Genomic DNA, 14,198 nt, shown 5'->3' with positions numbered 1-14,198 from the left:
TTACCCCCCCCCCTTTCTGGGCCTTTGGCCTTCCCCTCCCCTTGGCTCTTTTGCCAGAAATGAAAATTCTTCTCTGAAGAGAAAGAGGGTAGAAGCGTTAGTGAGATCTGCTTGGGCATGTCAAGACGTCTAGGTTGTCCTCACTATACACATGGGTATACTTTCACCTCCCATGCTTGGCTCAGAGCCTAGGGTTTTTGGTTTGTTTGTTTTTTTCCTTTTGCAACAACACTGGTAGTTTTATCCAAAGATCCTTCGACACTGACAGGGATCACTTGGATCCCCGAAATGCATCTGTCTCTGGTGTTGCTTTCAAAATGTCCTTTAAATAATTGAAAGTGACTGAGAAGATACATGAGCAGATCCACAGTATGATAAACAACCTGACTATAATACCTTACCAGAAGATTATCACTTATTTATCATATTCATTATTGAACATCTATTTCAAAACTGAAATGTGAAAAATACCTCAAACATCTAATATACATTATGGGACCCTCAAGGATATATTTTAACTCCTATTTTGGAAAAGAGGACTTCTACAGTTTACCTTATATATTTCCTTGTCAATGAAATTTTTTAGAACAATGAAAATGCATTAATTTGTGCAATAATAATGATAAAACAAAGAATGAAAAAAAAGAATTTACAAGAAATCTAAAAAGGAGAGATACTTAATGGCCATAGTTGAAGATTAGGTCTTCTATTTATGAACTCTGGCTTGAAACTGGAACTCAGGAACTTGGTACATAATTCTCTGCCTGAAGAACTTGCTACTGAGTACTCACCTTGGAGCAGCTGCTATGAGAACTAAATCAAACATCACTTTCTCAGTAGGACTAAAAGGAGATGCAGACCGCCTTTCATGAAACTAAAATTTAACTCCTAGGGAATTTAGTTCTCAGATTGTTGTGATGCACAGATAATACACACACCAGAAATTCTTACATCAGGTATTGATAAGTATCTGCTGAATGAATGAGTTTATTAAATTCCCCTCTGCTCTGCTGGTAGACTGCAAAGTTGGTGAGAAATTATGAAAGAAATCCAATTTATTAACAAATTAAGCAAAAGATATGTTGTAATTTTCACATGGAGACACTTAGCGTAGAAAAGGAAAACTTTAAACACAGACACAGACACAGACACACACAGACACACACACCCTACAACTAAATGCTACTCAAACCACAGCCCAACACCCCTTGTACTGCAGGACATTTACAAGTAGGCTGGTCTTGTCTCTCTGGGAGTCCAAAATGGCTTGGCTACTGGCATGCTTTACGCCTGGGCAAATGACATTGGCAATGAAGGTGGGAAAATTCAGCTCTTTCCTTTCTTAATGGGAAATTCACCTAAGGCCTTGGCCTTTAAGTGCATGTTACAAACACCAAAACATCAATTAATTCAAACTTGTCCATTGTGGGGAGCTGAGAACAGAAATTACACCTCTACCTCCCATGTTCTTCCTCGCCAAATTAGCTACTAACTGATTAGCACCCCAATTAAAAGTACTAAAAACAAACATAAAACCAACAGTTGTGATTTTTATAGCAGACCCTAGAGGCTAATGAGCTCAATGGGTTAATCAGCTAAGAAGCTTATTCCAAACAGCAATGTTGCCACATGAGAACGATATACCTCCTCTTCTCCAAAAACGCTGTCCTAAAAAAAAAAATTAATCAACAAGAAACAACTTCTTATCATAACAGTATTACAGTTTCTTGAGAAAAGTACCAGCTGACTTATTTTCTGAGACTTCTTAATTACAGGCATTTGAGGTTCCTGCTTCATTGATTTATCTTGCTTCCATAAGTACCATTCATTGTCATGTGACTTCCTGAGCCCCTGAGCCCCAGGTTTATCTAAATGCCAGGCCTCTTTGCCCATTCACCTGCAGGTAGTTACCTTCTCTCTTGAAACCCTCTACTCTTTCGGCTTGTGCTCTCACATACTTGTCTTTTTACTTCTTTGGGTGGTCATTTTGTCTCCTCTGAGGAATTTTCTTTTTGCTTTTTAACCTAGGCATGACAACTCACTGTTAAAGTGTTTTGTATACAGTAGGTGCACAATAAATATTTGCTGAATAAAGAATGAATTCCAAAGCTCTGGCCTTTATCACTGTATGCTAGCCCCTCTGCACTTTCTCTTAAGCTTTAACTAACCAGATCAGTACACAGCGTACCCAAATTATACCAAGAAATAAGTAGCCAGTGAAGACCTACGCATGCCTCATGCTCATAGGGGACCTTGCCTTTTGCAGATAAACAGAACACGTCAGTGAAGGACTGTATTACTGGCTTCAATTCTTCACCTCTTCCTGAATTCATGCCCTTTGCTCTATGACCTGGCAGTTTGTCCCACGAAAGGGACTGTATTTCTCTACCTCTTGACTTTTGGGCTGCGCCACATTCACTCATTTTAGCCAACAGTGTGAGGCAGAAGTGATAGGATGCTCATTCCTAGCTTAGGCCTCGAGAGTCCTCTTGAGTTTATTCTTATTCTCTTACACTTCTGCCATCACCACAACACGCCCTGGTTGGCCACTGGGCTAGGGATGACCAGGAACAGGCGCAGCAGAGCTGCCGCAGCCGGCCCACAGACCTGCAGGGAGAAGCAGAAGTGTCCGCCCAAACCCAGCCTACATCAGCTGACCTCCACTGGTCTACAGAGGCCTGAGTGACAATAAATGATTGCTGTTTAAATACTCAGAGTTGGGGTGGTTTGTTACATAGCAATAACTACCTGGTAGAGTCTGCCTACTCAAACTTTAGATCTGAGAAGTTACATGTATCACCACATTATCTAGCAGTCTAACAACAGAAGCAGTAGTAATATAATGATGATGATGATAACACTCAATTCATAAGAGCTAACCCTATTTGAACACTTACTGCGTGCTAAGCATTTCTTTTTTAAGATTTTATTTTATTTTTTTTAAAGATTTATTTTATGTATTAGACAGAGAGAGACAGCCAGCGAGAGAGGAAACACAAGCAGGGGGAGTGGGAGAGGAAGAAGCAGGCTCCTAGTGGAGGAGCCTGATGTGGGGCTCGATCCCTGAACGCCGGGATCATGCCCTGAGCCGAAGGCAGACGCTTAACCGCTGTGCCACCCAGGCGCCCCTAAGATTTTAAATTTTTTAGAGAGAGAGAGAATGTGTGTGTGTGCGAGTGGGGGGAAGGGCAGAGGAGAGGGAGAATCTCAGGCAGACTCCACGCTGAGCGTGGAGCCTGATATCACACTCCATCTCATGACCCTGAGATCACGACCTGAGCCGAAATCAAGAATCGTACACTTGACCGACTGACCCCCAGGTGCCCCTGTGCTAGGCACTTTCAAGGTATTAACACATTTAATCCTAATATTAACCTCCCTTTATAGACTTTTTAAGATAGAACAGTTTTAGATTTACAGAATTATTGAAAAGTAGCATAAAGAGTTCTCATATGTTCCACATCCAGTTGCCCCTATTAACTTTTGCATTAGCATGGTACATTCGTCACAATTAATGAACTAACAGTGACATTTTATTATCAGCTAAAGTCCATAATTTACTCAGATTCTCTTCGTTTTTCCCAAATGCCCTTTTTCTGTTCCAGGATCCTATCTACCACATTACATTTAATCATTGTGTCTTCTTAAGCTCTGAGAGTTTTATCCCTCCCCCACCTATTAAATTTTAATTTTTTTGGTAACAGCTTATTGAGACATAATTCACATATCATAATATTTGCCAATTTAAAGCATACAATTCAATGGTTCCTACAATACTGACAGAGTTGTGCAATGATCACCACAATCAATTTTAAATGTTTCCATCACCCCAAAAAGCAATACTGACCCTTCAGCTCTTACTTCCCAATTCTCTCCCCTTTCCCACCAGCCCTAGGCAACTACTTATCTAGTTTCTGTCTCTATAAATTTCCCTATTCGGCACTTTCATATAAAGGAACCGTACAATATGTGGTCTTTTGTGACTGGCTTCTTCCATTTATGATGTTTTCAAGGTTCATCCCTGACATGTTTCAGTGTTTTCTTTTTGTAATGACCGAATAACATTCCATTGTATGGATAAAGGACAGTTTGTTTATCCATTCATCAACCGATGGGTATTTGTGTTGTTTCCAGCTTTCGGCTATTGCTGCTATGAATATTCAGGTACAAGTTTTTGCAGGGACATATGTTTTCAATCCACCTGAGTATATACACCTAGAAGTGCAATTGCTGCGTCAAGTGGTAACTCTATGCTTATCTTTCTGACAAACTGCCAGGCTGTTTTCCAAATTAGCTGTGCCATTTTACATTTCTATTTAGCCCCCTTTCTACAGATATGAAATTGAAGCCCAGAGAGATTAAGTAATTTGCCAAAGTCCATACAGCTGAGCAACAGAGGAACAGAGGTACACCCAGGTGGTCTGTCCCCGAGTCCTAGCTCTTTTTTTTTTTTAAGATTATATTTATTTATTTGTCAGAGAGGGAGAGCAGCAGGCAGAAGGAGAAGCAGACTCCCTGCTGAGCAAGGAGCCCGTTGCAGGACTCAACCCCAGGGTGCTAGCCAGCCACCCAGGCACCCCCAGAGTCCTAGCACTTGACAATTACACTCCACCAGTGGAGCCAAGAGAAGCTGTGAGATAACTCACCTTCTCACCATGTCTGATTCTCACCCTTTTAGGAAGGGTTCCTTTACGCTGCATCCCTGTTCCTGACATCTCTCTGTAGATTTGGAATCCACAACCTTAAAAAAAAAGGTGGTCGGGGGATGGTGCCTGGGTGGTTCAGTGGGTTAAGCATCTGCCTTTGGCTCAGATCATGATCTCAGGGTCCTGGAACTGAGCCCACATCAGGCTCCCTGCTCAGCAGGGAATCTGCTTCTCCTTCTCCCTCTGCCCCTCCCCCTCACTCATGCTCTCTCTCTCTCTCTCTCAAAATAAATAAATGAAATCTTTAAAAAAATGGAATCCACAAATCAATGGAGATGGGGAGAGCAACAAAGAATCACAAAAGAGAAATAAAATGATTGCAAAAAACATTTGGATGAAAAAATATTAGATAGTATGAGATTCTTTTAGTTTAAAGGGAAAGCAAGGGTGCATTCTACCAGTAGTCAAGTACATGAAAGATTAAGGTAATAAGAGTTAATGTGGGAGCCATTTTTTACCTCCTTGAATGAGAAGAAATGGGCTTTAATCTACAGAATAATAAAGACCTCATCATCATCATCAGACACTGAAATTCTATTAGAACCCTTAGGGAATCATCCAGGAATATTATTATTATGACTTAAATTGAGTACTAGCTAGGAGGCAGGAAGATGGACAAAATGATCAACGGTCTTGTGCTTCCACGACTTTAGAGATTTTGTGCAAACATACAGGCTACAATCTTTGGTCCACAGACTCAAAGTCTTTTAACCAGGACTAACTTACCTTGAATAGCAGACAGATATACAAAAGTGTCTTCATGCTCCAAATTCTCCAAGAATATCTGGAACCACAAAATAGAGCAGTGATATGATTTGCAAAGAGCAAACAAGATATGAGAGCCCCTTAGAGCAGTCTCAAAAGAATAAATGCCTTTCTTCTTGTTTGTCTTAGCTAAACACTGGTCTGACTTTAGAATCTTATAGGGAAAACAGTGTATATGTTTGAAGTCCCATTTTTATAATAGCTAAAGAAGGGTGGCAAGTTAAGGGGAGATATTTCTTGAAGCGGCTAAGTATATAACAGAAGTAGGCATGGAAACCAAAATCTGGAAGAAAAATCCTCAACATTTTCTCCAGTACTGCCCATGGGAGACAACATTCTCACCTGTGTCACAAGAGACTACCAGTCATGACACACGAGATGCCACATTTGGGGTTAGGTCCAATTGATGGGATATTTGCTATAATTTGATCCTTTTCTCTTGCTCTCAGAAAGTATATGGGAATGCAAGTGACAGAGATGCTATTGGAATAATCTTGAATCTGTTCTAATTTATTATTTTTTTAAAGAGTTTTATTTATTTATTTGACAGAGAGAGAGAGAGACAGGAAGTGAGAGAGGAAACATAAGCAGGGGGAATGGGAGAGGAAGAAGCAGGCTCCCAGCAGAAGAACCTGATGTGGGGCTTGATCCCAGAACACCGGGATCACACCCTGAGCCAAAAGCAAACGCTTAACAACTGAGCCACCCAGGTGCCCCTCTAATTTATTTTTTTAAACCTTTTGCAAATCTTGGCACTTCAATTGACATTAGTAACAAATTATTTTCAACAGATTATCTCACAATTTAGGAATGCACCAGGGTGTGCCAGGGTGTGCAATGCAGAGGGTACTGCTTATCTAGAAGATAGGACAGTGACATGTTAAGTTTAGGTCTTAAAATGAGGGCCAGAGAAAGATGGGGGCCATGTGCTCATGTGCTTCCTGCTTGGCATCTGGGGGGAGGAAGGGTGTCTGTTCCATATATAGTGATGCATCCTTTGCTGGCACAGTGATTCTTGTGGTCTCCACAACTGCAGCACCTTAGGAAGAGCTACATTGGTTCAACTGGACAGAGGGCCAGGCTGGAAGGGGTGGGGATCATGTAAGTAAAGGAAGCTTAATCTGGGGTAGTGGCCATGGGAATAAAGAGGAAGAGATAGAGATATATTTGAGAGCCTTCTTGGAAAAATAATTGACAGGACCTGACCAATCATGCACAGAAGATGAAGGTTGAATAAGTGAAAGAAAATTCCAAAGATGTTCACAGCATTCACCATCTAAATAGCTGTAAGAAGAGATATTTTTGATGATTACTCCAAGGAGATATACACTTTGAGGTTTTCAGCAATATTTCAATGGCAGCAAATCCTTGGCATATTTCTAGAACTTGGTTTTCTCATCTATAAAATGGGTATAACACCAATATTGCAGCTGTTATGAGGACTGGAGATAATATCTGAAAGATACAGGATCTGGCTCAATAAACAGCAGTTGTTATTATTATTATTATTATTAATATTATTAACTTATTTGAGGAGGGGGAGGGAAAGAAGGAAAGGGATGGAGAAACTCAAGCAGACTCTGCACTGAGCACAGAGCTGGACAGGGGGCTCCATCTCACGACCCTGAGATCATGACCTGAGCCAAAACCAAGAGTCAGACGCTTAACTAACTGTGCCACCCAGGCGCCCCAATAGCAGTTACTATTATCACACTATTGGTTCTAATACTTTAGTGACTAAAGATGGATGTTTTCAATCAGAATTATAACTCTTAATCTAGTGGCTAAAGTATTATGAAAGAGATGATAATAATAATAATAATAACAGTGAACCTTTATTAGATGCTCGTTATGTGCCTATCACTATAACTAGTGCTTTACATAGACTGTTTTTTTTTTCAAGGTGTCAGCAGGGCTGCATTCATTCCCTCTAAAGTCTCTTTTTTTTTTTTTTAAAGATTTTATTTATTTATTTGACAGAGAGATAGCCAGTGAGAGAGGGAACACGGCAGCGGAGTGGGAGAGAAAGAAGCAGGCTCATAGCGGAAGAGCCTGATGTGGGACTCGATCCCAGAACGCCGGGATCACGCCCTGAGCCGAAGGCAGACGCTTAACGACTGCGCTACCCAGCGCCCCTAAAGTCTCTTATTTTTAAATTTATTTTAAGTAAGCTCTATGCCCAATATGGGGCTCGAACTCACAAACCTAAGATCAAGAGTTGCCTGCTCTACCAACTGAGCCAGCCAGATGCCCCTACATGGACTATTTTTTTTAAGATTTTTTTTAAAAAAAGATTTTATTTATTTATTTGACAGAGGAGACAGAGTACAAGCAGGGGGAGCAGCAGTGGGAGGGGGAGAAGCAGGCTCCCCACTGAGCAGGGAATCTAACGTGGGGCTCAATCCTAGGACCCTGGGATCATGACCTGAGCTGAAGGCAGATGCTTAACCGACTAAGCCACTCAAGCACCCTGGACTATTTTATTTTAAATCTTCTTTCTTGGGGTGCCTGGGTGGCTCAGTAATTAAGTGTCTGCCTTCGGCTCAGGTCACAATCCCAGAGTCCTGGGATCAAGCCCCGCATCAGGCTCCCTGCTCAGCAGGAAACCTGCTTCTCCCTCTCCCATTTCCCCTGCTTGGGTTCCCTCTCTCTCTTTCTCTCTGTCAAATAAATAAATAAAATCTTTAAAAAAAAATCTTTTTTTTTTTTTTAAGATTTTGTTTTTGGGGGCACCTGGGTGGCTCAGTTTGTTAAGTGTCTGCCTTCGGCTCAGGTCATGATCCCAGGATCGAGCCCCACGTCAGGCTCCTTGCTCAGGGGGAAACCTGCTTCTCCCTCTCCCTCTGCCTGCCACTCCCCCTGCTTGTGCTCTCTCTCTCTGTCAAATAAATAAATAAATAAAATGTTTAAAAATAACAATAAATAAATAAATAGATTTTGTTTTTAAGTAATCTCTACACCTAATGTAGGGTTCAAGCGCACAACTCTGAGACTAAGACTTGTATGCTGTACCAACTGAGCCAACCAGGTGCCCCTAAATCTTTCAACATAAAGTGGGTCCTATTGTTATTACCCTCACTTTACAGATGTAGAAATTGAGGCTCAGAAAATTTAAATGACTTATCCAAGGAACTGATCTGGGTTTTGATCAGTAGTCTCTAGACCCTTTGCTCTTAATCTCTAACCCATCCTGAGGTCAGGAGAACTCCCACAAAAGGGAAAAGATTCTCAGCTAAGCACACATTTTCTCCCACATACATCTCTGATGTAAAGAACAGCTTCTTCACTATGATGGAGGGAGAAGGCGGGGAGGTTAGGGAAAGGGGGAGGCCCAGTTCTGCACAATTCCTCTCTTAAAAGGGGCCAGGAAAAAACAGGTAGCTTCTTGGGAATTAGCTCATGCTGTTCCATCCCCTTTTCTTTCCTGTCCAGGCTCAACTGAGTGGTGTCAGGTGGTTATCTAAGCCTTTCCTGTGTCTATGTCTTGCCTCCTCAGAACAATTACAATTTCCCTTAGGGTAGTCTGGGGCAGTGCTTGATACACAGTCAAGGCTCCTGGAAAGCTACCCCACTCTGTGTGCGTGTGTTTTGCCAGTATGTTCTACTCACCTTGAGAAGCTTCTCTTGCATCTCAAGGGCTTTTGTTTCTCTCTGCTCTATCCAGCGGGAAAGAGTTCGCAGAGCAGCAGCCCGGGTTGGAATTTGAGGATCATAAGCTGATAAAAGAACCTCCTGGAGCTGGTCTGTGGTTACACTTCCAGATTTCTGGTTTGTAATAGTTCTGGGCCCCCTGACCTCCTGAGGAATGAGTGGAGCATTAGATTTCAGGCCCGTTTGTTTGGATTTCTCAGGGCTTTGCTGTTGTTTGAGATGAGAATCATCACTGTAACTTTCATGGCTGGTTTGTTGCTGCTCCTCCATCTTCCCTTGTGGATCCTTTTTGTTCAGGGTACTCTGGGCAGCCACGCCGACAGCCTCAGTGGAAAAGGCCCCATGGGTAGAGATGGTGATACGGAGATCGACAGCGAGCTCCTGGATGACAGGGTCAGGGTACACCTTGGAGACCTTCTCCAACAAAGGCAGCAATTGCTTCAGGATAGCAAAATCACTTGACTTCAACTACAAAATGAAATGAAAAACGCCAAATCGAAATTGATATAACAGATGTTAATAATGCCTGAGCACAAGGAAACATTCTGAGTAAGAGGGGCAGGGGGCATATCTTACTCATGGTGTAATCAGCATAGTCTAGTACTCAGTAACTATTGTTGAATACTTACAGCTAACACTTATTAAATACCTACCCTGAGATGGTACTTTTCTGAGTTAAAAATACACCAGTGATGCATATGATTACACTTAATTTTTACAGCCTGGTGGGAAAAACATGGTTATCTTATGGTTTTAATTTGCATTAGCCAGACTACCTACCAGGGCTGTTAAGCATCCTTTCATGTTTATTGGCTGTCTGCATTTCTTTTTCTGTGAACAGCCTGTTTACATCCTTTGTACACACTTACCTATTACAGCTATTCTTACCATATCAGATTTCAATACTCAGTCAGATGGTGAAATTCTTTTCCAGATTATTATATTTTGATTTTTATTATCTTTTTCTTGTATTATTTTTTTCACTTTTATGTACCTTTTACTATAAAAAGATGAGTTAATATTAGCAAATTACTTAGTGCCCGACACACAGTAAGTGCTATGTAAATGTTTTAAGATGAAATACGATAAACAAAAAAATACACATATATTCATATCCCTATGATCTAGCTATGATTACTATCTACATTATAAACGGGGGAAACTGAGACACAGAACAGTTAAGTAACAAGCTCACACAACTGGAAGATGGTAAGATATGAATTCAGTAAGTCTGGCTCCAGAGTCTACACTCTTACCCTACACAGTCTCAAACGAACAAATAAAGCAGCTCTTAACTACATTTTCTAAAGTAGCTGGTCACCATTCAAGGGCATCATAGGTCTGGAAGGGATTGGGACAATAACTGGGAAAAGATGAAAAAGTGAGAGTGAGTGAGAGCGAAATTATGTAAGGTTTTATTCTCTCCAGAAGCTTTGTGCATAATGCCACATGTCTTCCCAGGAAAAGCGCATGTGCAGTCAGTAGAGAAAAAAGAATCAATGATAATCCTTTTCTGTTTGAAAACACCAGGAATATTATCATATGAGGCTTCATTAGTCCCCGATATTTGCAAACCCTGCAGGTCTTAAATCCTTTTTAGAACAAGGCGGGGTATTTATTACTTATTCATTCACTTCATTATCTAACCAAACAACCAACCATCTTTATAGGACCTATACAATATTCTCACTTAAACTCTACGTCCACAGAACTATTACTGTTTATTTTCCTCACCACTTTCCTTCCAAATAAATAAAAAGTTGAGGTTCATGTCAGGCTTGTACCTATAGAATTTCACCATATACTCCCCTCAGATCTCTTTGTTTAAACAATTAGGAACTATGCAAAATGGACAGAAGGTAAAATTTCTAGCTTTGCAACATATGTTAACCTACCCGCATGTGTACAACAACTGACCGTTCCAATATTACTATATTTTAAAGGGAGAAGAGAGTATGTATGTCCAGAAATAAAAGTATCTAAGAAAAGGGTCAATTTTATCAGGAATCTGTGGAACTGGGAAAGATATTTTAGTAATAGATAGTATTAGATATTTAGATAATTTTGCGAGTATTATCATTATGCTAGACTTCATTCAGTGTCTCTGTAGTATTATGGACATTTGTTTTTTCTTTAAGCATCTGAAATGGGAATATCTACTTACTGCTACAATGAATGGCCTCTTTTTCATTTCAACTGTATACAGTAATTTTATCTTAAAAAAAATAAAAAGATAAATAGACCAATGGAACAAAATAGAGAACCCAGAAAAAGACCTATATACAGTCAACTGATCTTTTAAGTTTTTTTTAACTGAATACAGTTGACACACAATGTTACATTAGTTTCATGTGTACAACACAGTGATTCCAGCATAGTCCACTGATCTCTGACAAAGAAACAAAGTTAACAGAATGGAGAAAAGACAGACTTTTCAACAAGTGGTGCTTAAATAACTAGACATTCATGTGCAAAAAAAATGAATTTTTTTCAGTGTAAGAAGGTGTTTTTATGATAGCACAGGGACAGGATCCGCAGGCAGAAAGAGCTGCCAAAAAATGAATTTAGACACAGACTTTACACTATCACAAAAATTAACTCAAAATGGATCACAGACTTAAATGTAAAATGCAAAACTATAAAATTCTCACAAGATAACATAAGAGAAAATCTAGATGACTTTGGGTATGGCACTGAGTTTTTTAGACAAAATAGTCAAGAAAAAAATCTACAAAAGAAATAACTGATAAACTAGATTTCATTAAAATGTAAAAATTTTTAAATTTTTACTCTGCAAAAGACAATGTCAAGAGAAAGAAGACAAGTCACAGACTAAGAGGAAATACTTGCAAAAGACATATCTGATAAAGGATGGTTATCCAAAATACACANCTTGCAAAAGACATATCTGATAAAGGATGGTTATCCAAAATACACAAAGAACTCTTAAAACTCAACAATAAGAAAACAAACAACCCAATTTACAAATGGACAAAAGATCTGAACAGACACCTCACCAAAGAAGATGTATTAGATACACAGCATATGAAGAGATGCTCAACATCACATGTCATCAGAGAACNAGAGAATTGCAAATTAAAACAAGATACCATTGCACACCTCTTAAAATGACTAAAATCCAAAACACTGACAACACCACATGCTGGTGAGGATGTGAAGCAAGAGGAGCTCTCATTCATTGTTGGTGGGAATGCAAAATGGCACAGCCACTTTTGCAAGACAGTTTGGCAGTTTCTTACAAAACTAAACATACTCTTACCATATGCTCCAGCAACTGAGCTCCTTGGTATTTACCCAAATGACTTGAAAACTTATGTCCATACAAAAACCTACACATAGATGTTTATAGCAGCTTTATTCATAATTGCCAAAACTTGGAGGCAACCAAGATGTCCTTTAGTAGGTGAAGGGATAAATAGATTGTGGTACATCCAGACCATGGAATATTATTCAGCACTGAATAATCAAACCTGAAAGACGTGGAAGACCCTTAAATGCACACTACTAAGTGAAAGCAGCCAGTATGGAAAGGCTACATAGTGTATGATCTCAACCAAGCTACATTCTGGAAAAGACAAAAATGTGGAAACAGTGAAAAGATCAATGGTTGCCAAGGGTTTGATGGGAGAGATGAATAGGCAGAGCACAAAGAATTTTAAGGGTAGTGAACCTATTATGAATGATGTTATAATAATAGATACATGTCATTATCCAATTGTCAAAACCCATAGAGTGTACAATACCAAGAGTGAACCGTAATGTAAACTACAGACTGTGAGTGATAATGATGTGTCAGTGTACGATCGCTGATAGCAATAAATGTATCACTACTGTGCAGAATGTTTCTAGTTGGGGAGGTTATGCTCTGTGGGGCAGGAGGTATGTGGGAAATCTCTGTACATCCTGGCTCAATTTTGCTGTGCACCTAAAACTGCTCTAAAAACTAGTCTATTAATAAAAAACCCAACCACCTTTTCTTCCAGTATTCAAACGTCTTAGTCATTGTGGGATTCATCTTATTCAATTGGTAACTTCTCTAATCATCATACGCAAGTAGGCAGATTCTGAATCAAATATTTATAAGACTTAAAATTAAAGTTATGCATTCTTTCAGCTTCATAAGCCTATAGATTTCCCACTATGAGAATAATCAGGAAAATTCAAGACTACTGGAGCCAACTATTTTGTTCATAAATGTTCAAAAAATTTTTGAGGTATAAAGTAATATTCACTTAATTGACAGATGAGAAAATGGAACCACTGAGTAATCATTAATTATTTTTCAAGGGTCACCAAGAGCCATATCAAAATTGAAAATTAACCATACAGCCCTCATTTCTACTTCTCAGCACAGATCTCATGTCCAGACTTCAGAATTCTGCGTGAAGGCCCTGAGGCCTGAAGCCCTCAAGTGAGTGACAGATTCCTTTACCTGGCTGTGTCTCTTTTGGAGTCTCTGAAATACTTCAGGAGTGGAATGAGCAGAGCTATGTCAGCCGACGTCCATAATTTCTTGAAGGGTGTCAGGAATGAACCAGTTAGATGGGGAGTTGTTCTGAATTTCTCCAAGTTTTCAAATTTAAGAACCGGGGGTTGGGGGTGTCCGGGCGGCACAGCGGTTAAGCATCTGCCTTCAGCTCAGGGCGTGATCCCAGCATTGTGGGATCAAGCCCCACATCGGGCTCCTCCGCTATGAGCCTGCTTCTTCCTCTCCCACTCCCCCTGCTTGTGTTCCCTCTCTTGCTGGCTGTCTCTACCTCTGTTGAATAAATAAATAAAATCTTTAAAAAAAAAAAAAAAGAACTCGGGGTTGAACTGGGGGTACGGATGGGATTGAGGGTAGTGAGTGGTGGGACAGAGCATTCCTGCTAAGGTAAGCATACGAGAACCAACTGGAACCAGAGAAGGGCACGTGTACACTGAAAAAGCCCCATGAGGCTTTACAAAGCTCACCTAAGGGGCATACAAATTCTCATCTTGCCTTATCCTGCTCCAGTGAGAATCACTATTTTGGAAAAATCCAAGGGTCTCTTCCAGCAATAAAATGCTGACCTA

General features: G+C 40.1%; 1 protein-coding gene across 7 annotated transcripts in view; it reads right to left on the bottom strand.

Moving 5' to 3' along the window:
• LOC100478996 (hyaluronan synthase 3) overlaps positions 1-14,198 on the bottom strand; it is a 213,033-nt gene that overhangs the window by 131,063 nt on the left and 67,772 nt on the right. For 6 of the 7 annotated variants that reach the window (XM_034638550.1, XM_034638552.1, XM_002923220.4 and 3 more), the window contains 2 exons: positions 9,081-9,590; positions 5,433-5,490 (listed from right to left, as the gene is read on the bottom strand). In XM_034638550.1, coding sequence (XP_034494441.1) covers positions 5,433-5,490; positions 9,081-9,590 — 568 coding nt within the window. The remainder of the gene's footprint in view (positions 1-5,432; positions 5,491-9,080; positions 9,591-14,198) is intronic. The other variant, XM_034638551.1, reaches the window with a different exon arrangement.

The sequence above is a fragment of the Ailuropoda melanoleuca genome, chromosome 12, assembly GCF_002007445.2.
Source record: "Ailuropoda melanoleuca isolate Jingjing chromosome 12, ASM200744v2, whole genome shotgun sequence".
Lineage (NCBI taxonomy): Eukaryota > Metazoa > Chordata > Mammalia > Carnivora > Ursidae > Ailuropoda > Ailuropoda melanoleuca.
This window is presented reverse-complemented; position numbering and strand designations above follow the sequence as displayed.